Raw genomic sequence first — 16,365 nt, forward strand, 5'->3', positions numbered from 1 at the left:
AGTCCAGACCAGAGTCCAGACCAGAGTCCAGACCTGAAACCAGACCAGAGTCCAGACCAGGGACCAGACCAGGGACCAGACCAGAATCCAGACCAGAGTCCAGACCAGAGTCTAGACCAGTAACCAGACCAGGGACCAGACCAGAAACCAGACCAGAAACCAGACCAGAGTCCAGACCAGAGTCCAGATCAGAGACCAGACCAGGGACCAGACCAGAGTCCAGACCAGAGTCTAGACCAGAATCCAGACCAGAAACCAGACCAGGGACCAGACCAGAAACCAGACCAGGGTCCAGACCAGAAACCAGACCAGAGTCCAGACCAGGGACCAGACCAGAAACCAGACCAGAATCCAGACCAGAGTCCAGACCAGAGTCTAGACCAGAAACCAGACCAGGGACCAGACCAGAAACCAGACCAGGGACCAGACCAGAAACCAGACCAGAAACCAGACCAGAGTCCAGACCAGAGTCCAGATCAGAGACCAGACCAGAAACCAGACCAGAGTCCAGACCAGAGTCCAGATCAGAGACCAGACCAGGGACCAGACCAGAGTCCAGACCAGAGTCTAGACCAGAATCCAGACCAGAAACCAGACCAGGGACCAGACCAGAAACCAGACCAGGGACCAGACCAGAAACCAGACCAGAGTCCAGACCAGGGACTAGACCAGAGTCCAGACCAGAGTCCAGACCAGAAACCAGACCAGAGTCCAGACCAGGGACCAGACCAGAAACCAGACCAGAATCCAGACCAGAGTCCAGACCAGAGTCTAGACCAGAAACCAGACCAGGGACCAGACCAGAAACCAGACCAGGGACCAGACCAGAAACCAGACCAGAAACCAGACCAGAGTCCAGACCAGAGTCCAGATCAGAGACCAGACCAGGGACCAGACCAGAGTCTAGACCAGAATCCAGACCAGGGACCAGACCAGGGACCAGACCAGAGTCCAGACCAGGGACCAGACCAGGGACCAGACCAGAGTCCAGACCAGAGTCCAGACCAGGGACCAGACCAGAATCCAGACCAGAGTCCAGACCAGAGTCTAGACCAGAATCCAGACCAGGGACCAGACCAGAATCCAGACCAGAAACCAGACCAGAATCTAGACCAGAGACCAGAAAAGAATCCAGACGAGGGACCAGACCAGAAACCAGACCAGAGTCCAGACCAGGGACTAGACCAGAGTCCAGACCAGAGTCCAGACCAGAAACCAGACCAGAGTCCAGACCAGGGACCAGACCAGAAACCAGACCAGAGTCCAGACCAGAGTCTAGACCAGTAACCAGACCAGGGACCAGACCAGAAACCAGACCAGAAACCAGACCAGAGTCCAGACCAGAGTCCAGATCAGAGACCAGACCAGGGACCAGACCAGAGTCCAGACCAGAGTCTAGACCAGAATCCAGACCAGAAACCAGACCAGGGACCAGACCAGAAACCAGACCAGGGTCCAGACCAGAAACCAGACCAGAGTCCAGACCAGGGACCAGACCAGAAACCAGACCAGAATCCAGACCAGAGTCCAGACCAGAGTCCAGGCCAGACCAGAGGCCAGACCAGAGTCCAGACCAGAGTGCAGATCAGAGACCAGACCAGGGACCAGACCAGAGTCCAGACCAGAGTCTAGACCAGAATCCAGACCAGGGACCAGACCAGAGTCCAGACCAGAGTCCAGACCAGGGACCAGACCAGAGTCCAGACCAGAATCCAGACCAGAGTCCAGACCAGAGTCTAGACCAGAATCCAGACCAGGGACCAGACCAGAATCCAGACCAGAGACCAGACCAGAATCCAGACGAGGGACCAGACCAGGATCCAGACCAGAATCTAGACCAGAGACCAAACCAGAGACCAGACCACGGACCAGACCAGAATCAAGACCAGAAAAAAGACCTGAGACCAGATCAAGATCCAGACCAGAATCCCGACCAGAGACCAGACCAGAGACCAGACCAGAGACCAGACCAGAATCTAGACCAGAGACCAGACCAGAGACCAGACCTGAATCCAGACCAGAGTCTAGACCAGAATCCAGACCAGAAACCAGACCCGGGACCAGACCAGAAAACCAGACCAGGGTCCAGACCAGAAACCAGACCAGAGTCCAGACCAGAGTCTAGACGAGAATCCAGACCAGGGACCAGACCAGAGTCCAGACCAGAGTCCAGACCAGGGACCAGATCAGGGACCAGACCAGAGTCCAGACCAGAGTCCAGACCAGGGACCAGACCAGAAACCAGACCAGAAACCAGACCAGAAACAAGACCAGAGTCCAGACCAGGGACCAGACCAGAAACCAGACCAGGTACCAGACCAGGGACCAGACCAGAAACCAGACCAGAAACCAGACCAGAGTCCAGACAGGAAACCAGACCAGAAACCAGCCCAGGGACCAGACCAGGGACCAGACCAGAAACCAAACCAGAATCCAGACCAGAAACCAGACCAGGGACCAGACCAGAAACCAGACCAGGGACCAGACCAGAAACCAGACCAGAGTCCAGACCAGGGACCAGACCAGAGTCCAGACCAGAGTCCAGACCAGAGTCCAGACCAGAAACCAGACCAGAGTCCAGACCAGGGACCAGACCAGGGACCAGACCAGAATCCAGACCAGAGTCCAGACCAGAGTCCAGACCAGAGTCTAGACCAGTAACCAGACCAGGGACCAGACCAGAAACCAGACCAGAAACCAGACCAGAGTCCAGACCAGAGTCCAGATCAGAGACCAGACCAGGGACCAGACCAGAGTCCAGACCAGAGTCTAGACCAGAATCCAGACCAGAAACCAGACCAGGGACCAGACCAGAAACAAGACCAGGGTCCAGACCAGAAACCAGACCAGAGTCCAGACCAGGGACCAGACCAGAAACCAGACCAGAATCCAGACCAGAGTCCAGACCAGAGTCCAGATCAGAGACCAGACCAGGGACCAGACCAGAGTCCAGACCAGAGTCTAGACCAGAATCCAGACCAGAAACCAGACCAGGGACCAGACCAGAAACCAGACCAGGGTCCAGACCAGAAACCAGACCAGAGTCCAGACCAGGGACCAGACCAGAAACCAGACCAGAATCCAGACCAGAGTCCAGACCAGAGTCCAGGCCAGACCAGAGGCCAGACCAGAGTCCAGACCAGAGTGCAGATCAGAGACCAGACCAGGGACCAGACCAGAGTCCAGACCAGAGTCTAGACCAGAATCCAGACCAGGGACCAGACCAGAGTCCAGACCAGAGTCCAGACCAGGGACCAGACCAGAGTCCAGACCAGAATCCAGACCAGAGTCCAGACCAGAGTCTAGACCAGAATCCAGACCAGGGACCAGACCAGAATCCAGACCAGAGACCAGACCAGAATCCAGACGAGGGACCAGACCAGGATCCAGACCAGAATCTAGACCAGAGACCAAACCAGAGACCAGACCACGGACCAGACCAGAATCAAGACCAGAAAAAAGACCTGAGACCAGATCAAGATCCAGACCAGAATCCCGACCAGAGACCAGACCAGAGACCAGACCAGAATCTAGACCAGAGACCAGACCAGAGACCAGACCTGAATCCAGACCAGAGTCTAGACCAGAATCCAGACCAGAAACCAGACCCGGGACCAGACCAGAAAACCAGACCAGGGTCCAGACCAGAAACCAGACCAGAGTCCAGACCAGAGTCTAGACGAGAATCCAGACCAGGGACCAGACCAGAGTCCAGACCAGAGTCCAGACCAGGGACCAGATCAGGGACCAGACCAGAGTCCAGACCAGAGTCCAGACCAGGGACCAGACCAGAAACCAGACCAGAAACCAGACCAGAAACAAGACCAGAGTCCAGACCAGGGACCAGACCAGAAACCAGACCAGGTACCAGACCAGGGACCAGACCAGAAACCAGACCAGAAACCAGACCAGAGTCCAGACAGGAAACCAGACCAGAAACCAGCCCAGGGACCAGACCAGGGACCAGACCAGAAACCAAACCAGAATCCAGACCAGAAACCAGACCAGGGACCAGACCAGAAACCAGACCAGGGACCAGACCAGAAACCAGACCAGAGTCCAGACCAGGGACCAGACCAGAGTCCAGACCAGAGTCCAGACCAGAGTCCAGACCAGAAACCAGACCAGAGTCCAGACCAGGGACCAGACCAGGGACCAGACCAGAATCCAGACCAGAGTCCAGACCAGAGTCCAGACCAGAGTCTAGACCAGTAACCAGACCAGGGACCAGACCAGAAACCAGACCAGAAACCAGACCAGAGTCCAGACCAGAGTCCAGATCAGAGACCAGACCAGGGACCAGACCAGAGTCCAGACCAGAGTCTAGACCAGAATCCAGACCAGAAACCAGACCAGGGACCAGACCAGAAACAAGACCAGGGTCCAGACCAGAAACCAGACCAGAGTCCAGACCAGGGACCAGACCAGAAACCAGACCAGAATCCAGACCAGAGTCCAGACCAGAGTCTAGACCAGAGTCCAGACCAGGGACCAGACCAGAAACCAGACCAGGGACCAGACCAGAAACCAGACCAGAAACCAGACCAGAGTCCAGACCAGAGTCCAGATCAGAGACCAGACCAGAGTCCAGACCAGAGTCCAGACCAGAGTCCAGATCAGAGACCAGACCAGGGACCAGACCAGAGTCCAGACCAGAGTCTAGACCAGAATCCAGACCAGAAACAAGACCAGGGACCAGACCAGAAACCAGACCAGGGACCAGACCAGAAACCAGACCAGAGTCCAGACCAGGGACTAGACCAGAGTCCAGACCAGAGTCCAGACCAGAAACCAGACCAGAGCCCAGACCAGGGACCAGACCAGAAACCAGACCAGAATCCAGACCAGAGTCCAGACCAGAGTCTAGACCAGAAACCAGACCAGGGACCAGACCAGGGACCAGACCAGAAACCAGACGAGGGACCAGACCAGAAACCAGACCAGAAACCAGACCAGAGTCCAGACCAGAGTCCAGATCAGAGACCAGACCAGGGACCAGACCAGAGTCTAGACCAGAATCCAGACCAGGGACCAGACCAGGGACCAGACCAGAGTCCAGACCAGGGACCAGACCAGGGACCAGACCAGAGTCCAGACCAGAGTCCAGACCAGAGACCAGACCAGAATCCAGACCAGAGTCCAGACCAGAGTCTAGACCAGAATCCAGACCAGGGACCAGACCAGAATCCAGACCAGAAACCAGACCAGAATCTAGACCAGAGACCAGAAAAGAATCCAGACCAGAGTCCAGACCAGAAACCAGACCAGAGTCCAGACCAGGGACCAGACCAGAAACCAGACCAGAATCCAGACCAGAGTCCAGACCAGAGTCCAGGCCAGACCAGAGGCCAGACCAGAGTCCAGACCAGAGTGCAGATCAGAGACCAGACCAGGGACCAGACCAGAGTCCAGACCAGAGTCTAGACCAGAATCCAGACCAGGGACCAGACCAGAGTTCAGACCAGAGTCCAGACCAGGGACCAGACCAGAGTCCAGACCAGAATCCAGACCAGAGTCCAGACCAGAGTCTAGACCAGAATCCAGACCAGGGACCAGACCAGAATCCAGACCAGAGACCAGACCAGAATCCAGACGAGGGACCAGACCAGGATCCAGACCAGAATCTAGACCAGAGACCAAACCAGAGACCAGACCACGGACCAGACCAGAATCAAGACCAGAGTCCAGACCAGGGACCAGACCAGAGTCCAGACCAGAGTCTAGACCAGAATCCAGACCAGGGATCAGACCAGAATCCAGACCAGAGACCAGACCAGAATCCAGACGAGGGACCAGACCAGGATCCAGACCAGAATCTAGACCAGAGACCAAACCAGAGACCAGACCACGGACCAGACCAGAATCAAGACCAGAAAAAAGACCTGAGACCAGATCAAGATCCAGACCAGAATCCCGACCAGAGACCAGACCAGAGACCAGACCAGAGACCAGACCAGAATCTAGACCAGAGACCAGACCAGAGACCAGACCTGAATCCAGACCAGAGTCTAGACCAGAATCCAGACCAGAAACCAGACCCGGGACCAGACCAGAAAACCAGACCAGAGACCAGACCAGAAACCAGACCAGGGACCAGACCAGAAACCAGACCATAATCCAGACCAGAGTCGAGACCAGGGACCAGACCAGAAACCAGACCAGGGACCAGACCAGAAACCAGACCAGAATCCAGACCAGAGTCCAGACCAGAGTGTAGACCAGAAACCAGACCAGGGACCAGACCAGAAACCAGACCAGGGACCAGACCAGAAACCAGACCAGAAAACAGACCAGAAACCAGACCAGAGTCCAGACCAGAGTCCAGATCAGAGACCAGACCACGGACCAGACCAGAGTCCAGACCAGAGTCTAGACGAGAATCCAGACCAGGGACCAGACCAGAGTCCAGACCAGAGTCCAGACCAGGGACCAGATCAGGGACCAGACCAGTGTCCAGACCAGAGTGCAGGCCAGGGACCAGACCAGAAACCAGACCAGAAACAAGACCAGAGTCCAGACCAGGGACCAGACCAGAAACCAGACCAGGGACCAGACCAGGGACCAGACCAGAAACCAGACCAGAAACCAGACCAGAGTCCAGACAGGAAACCAGACCAGAAACCAGCCCAGGGACCAGACCAGGGACCAGACCAGAAACCAAACCAGAATCCAGACCAGAAACCAGACCAGGGACCAGACCAGAAACCAGACCAGGGACCAGACCAGAAACCAGACCAGAGTCCAGACCAGGGACCAGACCAGAGTCCAGACCAGAGTCCAGACCAGAGTCCAGACCAGAGACCAGACCAGAGTCCAGACCAGGGACCAGACCAGGGACCAGACCAGAATCCAGACCAGAGTCCAGACCAGAGTCTAGACCAGTAACCAGACCAGGGACCAGACCAGAAACCAGACCAGAAACCAGACCAGAGTCCAGACCAGAGTCCAGATCAGAGACCAGACCAGGGACCAGACCAGAGTCCAGACCAGAGTCTAGACCAGAATCCAGACCAGAAACCAGACCAGGGACCAGACCAGAAACCAGACCAGGGTCCAGACCAGAAACCAGACCAGAGTCCAGACCAGGGACCAGACCAGAAACCAGACCAGAATCCAGACCAGAGTCCAGACCAGAGTCTAGACCAGAAACCAGACCAGGGACCAGACCAGAAACCAGACCAGGGACCAGACCAGAAACCAGACCAGAAACCAGACCAGAGTCCAGACCAGAGTCCAGATCAGAGACCAGACCAGAAACCAGACCAGAGTCCAGACCAGAGTCCAGATCAGAGACCAGACCAGGGACCAGACCAGAGTCCAGACCAGAGTCTAGACCAGAATCCAGACCAGAAACCAGACCAGGGACCAGACCAGAAACCAGACCAGGGACCAGACCAGAAACCAGACCAGAGTCCAGACCAGGGACTAGACCAGAGTCCAGACCAGAGTCCAGACCAGAAACCAGACCAGAGTCCAGACCAGGGACCAGACCAGAAACCAGACCAGAATCCAGACCAGAGTCCAGACCAGAGTCTAGACCAGAAACCAGACCAGGGACCAGACCAGAAACCAGACCAGGGACCAGACCAGGGACCAGACCAGAAACCAGACCAGAAACCAGACCAGAGTCCAGACCAGAGTCCAGATCAGAGACCAGACCAGGGACCAGACCAGAGTCTAGACCAGAATCCAGACCAGGGACCAGACCAGGGACCAGACCAGAGTCTAGACCAGGGACCAGACCAGGGACCAGACCAGAGTCCAGACCAGAGTCCAGACCAGAGACCAGACCAGAATCCAGACCAGAGTCCAGACCAGAGTCTAGACCAGAATCCAGACCAGGGACCAGACCAGAATCCAGACCAGAAACCAGACCAGAATCTAGACCAGAGACCAGAAAAGAATCCAGACGAGGGACCAGACCAGAAACCAGACCAGAGTCCAGACCAGGGACTAGACCAGAGTCCAGACCAGAGTCCAGACCAGAAACCAGACCAGAGTCCAGACCAGGGACCAGACCAGAAACCAGACCAGAATCCAGACCAGAGTCCAGACCAGAGTCCAGGCCAGACCAGAGGCCAGACCAGAGTCCAGACCAGAGTGCAGATCAGAGACCAGACCAGGGACCAGACCAGAGTCCAGACCAGAGTCTAGACCAGAATCCAGACCAGGGACCAGACCAGAGTCCAGACCAGAGTCCAGACCAGGGACCAGACCAGAGTCCAGACCAGAATCCAGACCAGAGTCCAGACCAGAGTCTAGACCAGAATCCAGACCAGGGACCAGACCAGAATCCAGACCAGAGACCAGACCAGAATCCAGACGAGGGACCAGACCAGGATCCAGACCAGAATCTAGACCAGAGACCAAACCAGAGACCAGACCACGGACCAGACCAGAATCAAGACCAGAAAAAAGACCTGAGACCAGATCAAGATCCAGACCAGAATCCCGACCAGAGACCAGACCAGAGACCAGACCAGAGACCAGACCAGAATCTAGACCAGAGACCAGACCAGAGACCAGACCTGAATCCAGACCAGAGTCTAGACCAGAATCCAGACCAGAAACCAGACCCGGGACCAGACCAGAAAACCAGACCAGGGTCCAGACCAGAAACCAGACCAGAGTCCAGACCAGAGTCTAGACGAGAAACCAGACCAGGGACCAGACCAGAAACCAGACCAGAATCCAGACCAGAGTCCAGACCAGAGTGCAGATCAGAGACCAGACCAGGGACCAGACCAGAGTCCAGACCAGAGTCTAGACCAGAATCCAGACCAGGGACCAGACCAGAGTCCAGACCAGAGTCCAGACCAGGGACCAGACCAGAGTCCAGACCAGAATCCAGACCAGAGTCCAGACCAGAGTCTAGACCAGAATCCAGACCAGGGACCAGACCAGAATCCAGACCAGAGACCAGACCAGAATCCAGACGAGGGACCAGACCAGGATCCAGACCAGAATCTAGACCAGAGACCAAACCAGAGACCAGACCACGGACCAGACCAGAATCAAGACCAGAAAAAAGACCTGAGACCAGATCAAGATCCAGACCAGAATCCCGACCAGAGACCAGACCAGAGACCAGACCAGAGACCAGACCAGAATCTAGACCAGAGACCAGACCAGAGACCAGACCTGAATCCAGACCAGAGTCTAGACCAGAATCCAGACCAGAAACCAGACCCGGGACCAGACCAGAAAACCAGACCAGGGTCCAGACCAGAAACCAGACCAGAGTCTAGACGAGAATCCAGACCAGGGACCAAACCAGAGTCCAGACCAGAGTCCAGACCAGGGACCAGATCAGGGACCAGACCAGAGTCCAGACCAGAGTCCAGACCAGGGACCAGACCAGAAACCAGACCAGAAACCAGACCAGAAACAAGACCAGAGTCCAGACCAGGGACCAGACCAGAAACCAGACCAGGGACCAGACCAGGGACCAGACCAGAAACCAGACCAGAAACCAGACCAGAGTCCAGACAGGAAACCAGACCAGAAACCAGCCCAGGGACCAGACCAGGGACCAGACCAGAAACCAAACCAGAATCCAGACCAGAAACCAGACCAGGGACCAGACCAGAAACCAGACCAGGGACCAGACCAGAAACCAGACCAGAGTCCAGACCAGGGACCAGACCAGAGTCCAGACCAGAGTCCAGACCAGAGTCCAGACCAGAAACCAGACCAGAGTCCAGACCAGGGACCAGACCAGGGACCAGACCAGAATCCAGACCAGAGTCCAGACCAGAGTCCAGACCAGAGTCTAGACCAGTAACCAGACCAGGGACCAGACCAGAAACCAGACCAGAAACCAGACCAGAGTCCAGACCAGAGTCCAGATCAGAGACCAGACCAGGGACCAGACCAGAGTCCAGACCAGAGTCTAGACCAGAATCCAGACCAGAAACCAGACCAGGGACCAGACCAGAAACAAGACCAGGGTCCAGACCAGAAACCAGACCAGAGTCCAGACCAGGGACCAGACCAGAAACCAGACCAGAGTCCAGACCAGAGTCCAGACCAGAGTCTAGACCAGAGTCCAGACCAGGGACCAGACCAGAAACCAGACCAGGGACCAGACCAGAAACCAGACCAGAAACCAGACCAGAGTCCAGACCAGAGTCCAGATCAGAGACCAGACCAGAGTCCAGACCAGAGTCCAGATCAGAGACCAGACCAGGGACCAGACCAGAGTCCAGACCAGAGTCTAGACCAGAATCCAGACCAGAAACAAGACCAGGGACCAGACCAGAAACCAGACCAGGGACCAGACCAGAAACCAGACCAGAGTCCAGACCAGGGACTAGACCAGAGTCCAGACCAGAGTCCAGACCAGAAACCAGACCAGAGCCCAGACCAGGGACCAGACCAGAAACCAGACCAGAATCCAGACCAGAGTCCAGACCAGAGTCTAGACCAGAAACCAGACCAGGGACCAGACCAGAAACCAGACGAGGGACCAGACCAGAAACCAGACCAGAGTCCAGACCAGAGTCCCGATCAGAGACCAGACCAGGGACCAGACCAGAGTCTAGACCAGAATCCAGACCAGGGACCAGACCAGGGACCAGACCAGAGTCCAGACCAGGGACCAGACCAGGGACCAGACCAGAGTCCAGACCAGAGTCCAGACCAGAGACCAGACCAGAATCCAGACCAGAGTCCAGACCAGAGTCTAGACCAGAATCCAGACCAGGGACCAGACCAGAATCCAGACCAGAAACCAGACCAGAATCTAGACCAGAGACCAGAAAAGAATCCAGACCAGAGTCCAGACCAGAAACCAGACCAGAGTCCAGACCAGGGACCAGACCAGAAACCAGACCAGAATCCAGACCAGAGTCCAGACCAGAGTCCAGGCCAGACCAGAGGCCAGACCAGAGTCCAGACCAGAGTGCAGATCAGAGACCAGACCAGGGACCAGACCAGAGTCCAGACCAGAGTCTAGACCAGAATCCAGACCAGGGACCAGACCAGAGTTCAGACCAGAGTCCAGACCAGGGACCAGACCAGAGTCCAGACCAGAATCCAGACCAGAGTCCAGACCAGAGTCTAGACCAGAATCCAGACCAGGGACCAGACCAGAATCCAGACCAGAGACCAGACCAGAATCCAGACGAGGGACCAGACCAGGATCCAGACCAGAATCTAGACCAGAGACCAAACCAGAGACCAGACCACGGACCAGACCAGAATCAAGACCAGAAAAAAGACCTGAGACCAGATCAAGATCCAGACCAGAATCCCAACCAGAGACCAGACCAGAGACCAGACCAGAGACCAGACCAGAATCTAGACCAGAGACCAGACCAGAGACCAGACCTGAATCCAGACCAGAGTCTAGACCAGAATCCAGACCAGAAACCAGACCCGGGACCAGACCAGAAAACCAGACCAGGGACCAGACCGGAAACCAGACCAGAGTCCTGACAAGGGACTAGACCAGAGTCCAGACCAGAGTCCAGACCAGAAACCAGACCAGAGTCCAGACCAGGGACCAGACCAGAAACCAGACCAGAATCCAGACCAGAGTCCAGACCAGAGTCTAGACCAGAAACCAGACCAGGGACCAGACCAGAAACCAGACCAGGGACCAGACCAGAAACCAGACCAGAAACCAGACCAGAGTCCAGACCAGAGTCCAGACCAGAGCCCAGACCAGGGACCAGACCAGAAACCAGACCAGAATCCAGACCAGAGTCCAGACCAGAGTCTAGACCAGAATCCAGACCAGGGACCAGACCAGAGTCCAGACCAGAGTCCAGACCAGGGACCAGACCAGGGACCAGACCAGAGTCCAGACCAGAGTCCAGACCAGAATCCAGACCAGAGTCCAGACCAGAGTCCAGACCAGAGTCTAGACCAGAATCCAGACCAGGGACCAGACCAGAGTCCAGACCAGGGACCAGACCAGAAACCAGACCAGAGTCCAGACCAGAGTCCAGACCAGAATCCAGACCAGGGACCAGACCAGAAACCAGACCAGAAACCAGACCAGAAACAAGACCAGAGTCCAGACCAGGGACCAGACCAGAAACCAGACCAGGGACCAGACCAGAAACCAGACCAGAAACCAGACCAGAGTCCAGACAGGAAACCAGACCAGAAACCAGCCCAGGGACCAGACCAGGGACCAGACCAGAAACCAAACCAGAATCCAGACCAGAAACCAGACCAGGGACCAGACCAGAAACCAGACCAGGGACCAGACCAGAAACCAGACCAGAGTCCAGACCAGGGACCAGACCAGAGTCCAGACCAGAGTCCAGACCAGAGTCCAGACCAGAAACCAGACCAGAGTCCAGACCAGGGACCAGACCAGGGACCAGACCAGAATCCAGACCAGAGTCCAGACCAGAGTCCAGACCAGAGTCTAGACCAGTAACCAGACCAGGGACCAGACCAGAAACCAGACCAGAAACCAGACCAGAGTCCAGACCAGAGTCCAGATCAGAGACCAGACCAGGGACCAGACCAGAGTCCAGACCAGAGTCTAGACCAGAATCCAGACCAGAAACCAGACCAGGGACCAGACCAGAAACAAGACCAGGGTCCAGACCAGAAACCAGACCAGAGTCCAGACCAGGGACCAGACCAGAAACCAGACCAGAGTCCAGACCAGAGTCTAGACCAGAGTCCAGACCAGGGACCAGACCAGAAACCAGACCAGGGACCAGACCAGAAACCAGACCAGAAACCAGACCAGAGTCCAGACCAGAGTCCAGATCAGAGACCAGACCAGAGTCCAGACCAGAGTCCAGATCAGAGACCAGACCAGGGACCAGACCAGAGTCCAGACCAGAGTCTAGACCAGAATCCAGACCAGAAACAAGACCAGGGACCAGACCAGAAACCAGACCAGGGACCAGACCAGAAACCAGACCAGAGTCCAGACCAGGGACTAGACCAGAGTCCAGACCAGAGTCCAGACCAGAAACCAGACCAGAGCCCAGACCAGGGACCAGACCAGAAACCAGACCAGAATCCAGACCAGAGTCCAGACCAGAGTCTAGACCAGAAACCAGACCAGGGACCAGACCAGAAACCAGACGAGGGACCAGACCAGAAACCAGACCAGAGTCCAGACCAGAATCCAGACCAGAGACCAGACCAGAAACCAGACCAGAAACCAGACCAGAGTCCAGACCAGAAACCAGACCAGAGACCAGGTCAGACACCAGACAAGAGTCCAGACCAGTATCCACACCAGAGACCAGAGACTCGACCAGACCAGGGACCAGACCAGAGTCCAGACCAGAGTCCAGACCACAGACCAGACCACGATCCAGACCAGGGACCAGACCAGAATCCAGACCATGATCCAGACCAAAGACCAGACCAGGGACCAGACCAGAGACCAGACCAGAGACCAGACCAAGGACCAGACCTGAGACCAGACCAGGGACCAGACCAGAGTCCAGACCAGAAACCAAAGCAGGGACCAGACCAGAGTCCAAACCAGAGACCAGAACTGAGACCAGACCAGAGACCAGACCTGAGATCAGACCAGGGACCAGACCAGAGACCAGACCTGAGACCAGACCTGAGACCAGACCAGAGACCAGACCAGGGCCCAGAAAAGAATCCAGACCAGAGACCAGACCAGTAACCAGACCAGAATCCAGACCAGAGACCAGACCAGAATCCAGACCAGAGACTAGACCAGGGACCAGACCAGAGTCCAGACCAGGGACCAGACCAGAGTCTAGACAGTAATCCAGACCAGGGACCAGACCAGAATCCAGACCAGAGTCCAGACCAGAGTCCAGACCAGAGTCCAGACCAGAGACCAGACCAGGGACCAGACCAGAATCCAGACCAGAGACCAGACCAGAAACCAGACCAGAAACCAGACCAGAGTCCAGACCAGAATCCAGACCAGAGACCAGGTCAGACACCAGACAAGAGTCCAGACCAGTATCCACACCAGAGACCAGAGACTCGACCAGACCAGGGACCAGACCAGAGTCCAGACCAGAGTCCAGACCAGAGTCCAGACCAGAATCCAGACCAGAGTCCAGACCAGAGTCTAGACCAGAATCCAGACCAGGGACCAGACCAGAATCCAGACCAGAGACCAGACCAGAATCCAGACGAGGGACCAGACCAGGATCCAGACCAGAATCTAGACCAGAGACCAAACCAGAGACCAGACCACGGACCAGACCAGAATCCAGACCAGAGACCAGACCAGAAACCAGACCAGAAACCAGACCAGAGTCTAGACCAGAATCCAGACCAGAAACCAGACCAGGGACCAGACCAGAATACCAGACCAGGGACCAGACCAGAAACCAGACCAGGGACCAGACCAGAATCCAGACCAGAGACCAGACCAGAAACCAGACCAGAAACCAGACCAGAGTCCAGACCAGAATCCAGACCAGAGACCAGGTCAGACACCAGACAAGAGTCCAGACCAGGGACCAGACCAGAGACAAGACCAGAGACCAGACGTGAGACCAGACCAGGGACCAGAACAGGGACCAGACCAGAGTCTAGACCAGAGACCAGATAAGAGACCAGACAAGAGTACAGACCAGAATCCAGACCAGAGAGCAGACCAGGGACCAGACCAGAATCCAGACTATAATCCAGACCTAAGACCAGACCGGAGACCAGACCAGAAACCGGACCAGAGACCAGAAACCCGACCAGAGTCCAGACCAAAATACAGACCACAAACCAGACCAGGGACAAGACCTGAGACCAGACCAGAATCCAGACCAGAATCCAGACCAGAGACCAGGTCAGACACCAGACAAGAGTCCAGACCAGTATCCACACCAGAGACCAGAGACTCGACCAGACCAGGGACCAGACCAGAGTCCAGACCAGAGTCCAGACCAGAGTCCAGACCAGAATCCAGACCAGAGTCCAGACCAGAGTCTAGACCAGAATCCAGACCAGGGACCAGACCAGAATCCAGACCAGAGACCAGACCAGAATCCAGACGAGGGACCAGACCAGGATCCAGACCAGAATCTAGACCAGAGACCAAACCAGAGACCAGACCACGGACCAGACCAGAATCAAGACCAGAAAAAAGACCTGAGACCAGATCAAGATCCAGACCAGAATCCCGACCAGAGACCAGACCAGAGACCAGACCAGAGACCAGACCAGAATCTAGACCAGAGACCAGACCTGAATCCAGACCAGAGTCTAGACCAGAATCCAGACCAGAAACCAGACCAGGGACCAGACCAGAATACCAGACCAGGGACCAGACCAGGGACCAGACCAGAATCCAGACCAGAGACCAGACCAGAAACCAGACCAGAAACCAGACCAGAGTCCAGACCAGAATCCAGACCAGAGACCAGGTCAGACACCAGACAAGAGTCCAGACCAGGGACCAGACCAGAGACAAGACCAGAGACCAGACGTGAGACCAGACCAGGGACCAGAACAGGGACCAGACCAGAGTCCAGACCAGAGACCAGATAAGAGACCAGACAAGAGTACAGACCAGAATCCAGACCAGAGAGCAGACCAGGGACCAGACCAGAATCCAGACTATAATCCAGACCTAAGACCAGACCGGAGACCAGACCAGAAACCGGACCAGAGACCAGAAACCCGACCAGAGTCCAGACCAAAATACAGACCACAAACCAGACCAGGGACAAGACCTGAGACCAGACCAGAATCCAGACCAGAATCCAGACCAGAGACCAGACCAAAATCCAGACCAGAATCCAGACCAGAGACCAGATCAAAGTCCAGACCATAATTCAGACCAGAGACCAGACCAGAATCCAGACCAGAATCCAGACCAGAGACCAGACCAAAGTCCAGACCAGAATCCAGACCAGAGACCAGACCAGGGACCAGACCAGAGTCCAGACCAGAGACCAGATCAGAGACCAGACCAGGATCCAGACCAGGGACCAGACCATAATCTAGACCAGAGACCAGACCAAGGACCAGACCAGAATCCAGACCAGAGACCAGAACAGTCCAGACAAGAGACCAGACCAGAATCCAGAACAGAGACCAGACCAGAATCCAGACCAGAATCCAGAACAGAGACCAGACCAGAATCCAGACCAGAATCCAGAGCAGGGACCAGGCTGTTCCTTTTCTCAGAAATTTGCATAACATCTGAACGTAAACTTCAGATGTTATGCCCCCCGGCAGGCGGAGCGCCGCCCCCCTCCGGCAGGCGGAGCGTCGCCGCCCTCCGGCAGGCGGAGCGTCGCCGCCCTCCGGCAGGCGGAGCGTCGCCGCCCTCCGGCAGGCGGAGCTGTTATTTTCGATCCTGTCAGCCATTTTCCTTTATTCATCAGATTTATTGGCGGTTCTCATCACATCTGTTTCTCCAGGTCTTCCTCTTACGTCTATCCTGGACTA

The 16,365-nt window shown here is 55.9% G+C and overlaps 1 protein-coding gene across 1 annotated transcript in view; it reads right to left on the reverse strand.

The window, feature by feature from the left end:
- Nucleotides 1–16,365, reverse strand: part of spire2 (spire-type actin nucleation factor 2) — a gene marked incomplete at its 5' end in the record, with an annotated part of 232,710 nt that overhangs the window by 198,314 nt on the left and 18,031 nt on the right. The window contains one exon of the mRNA XM_079248480.1: nt 16,351–16,365. This exon is cut by the window's right edge and continues 97 nt beyond it. Within this exon, the coding sequence (XP_079104606.1) occupies nt 16,351–16,365 (15 nt within the window). The remainder of the gene's footprint in view (nt 1–16,350) is intronic.

The sequence above is a fragment of the Telmatherina bonti genome (genome assembly GCF_933228915.1).
Source record: "Telmatherina bonti genome assembly, chromosome: 2".
Classification (NCBI taxonomy): domain Eukaryota; kingdom Metazoa; phylum Chordata; class Actinopteri; order Atheriniformes; family Telmatherinidae; genus Telmatherina; species Telmatherina bonti.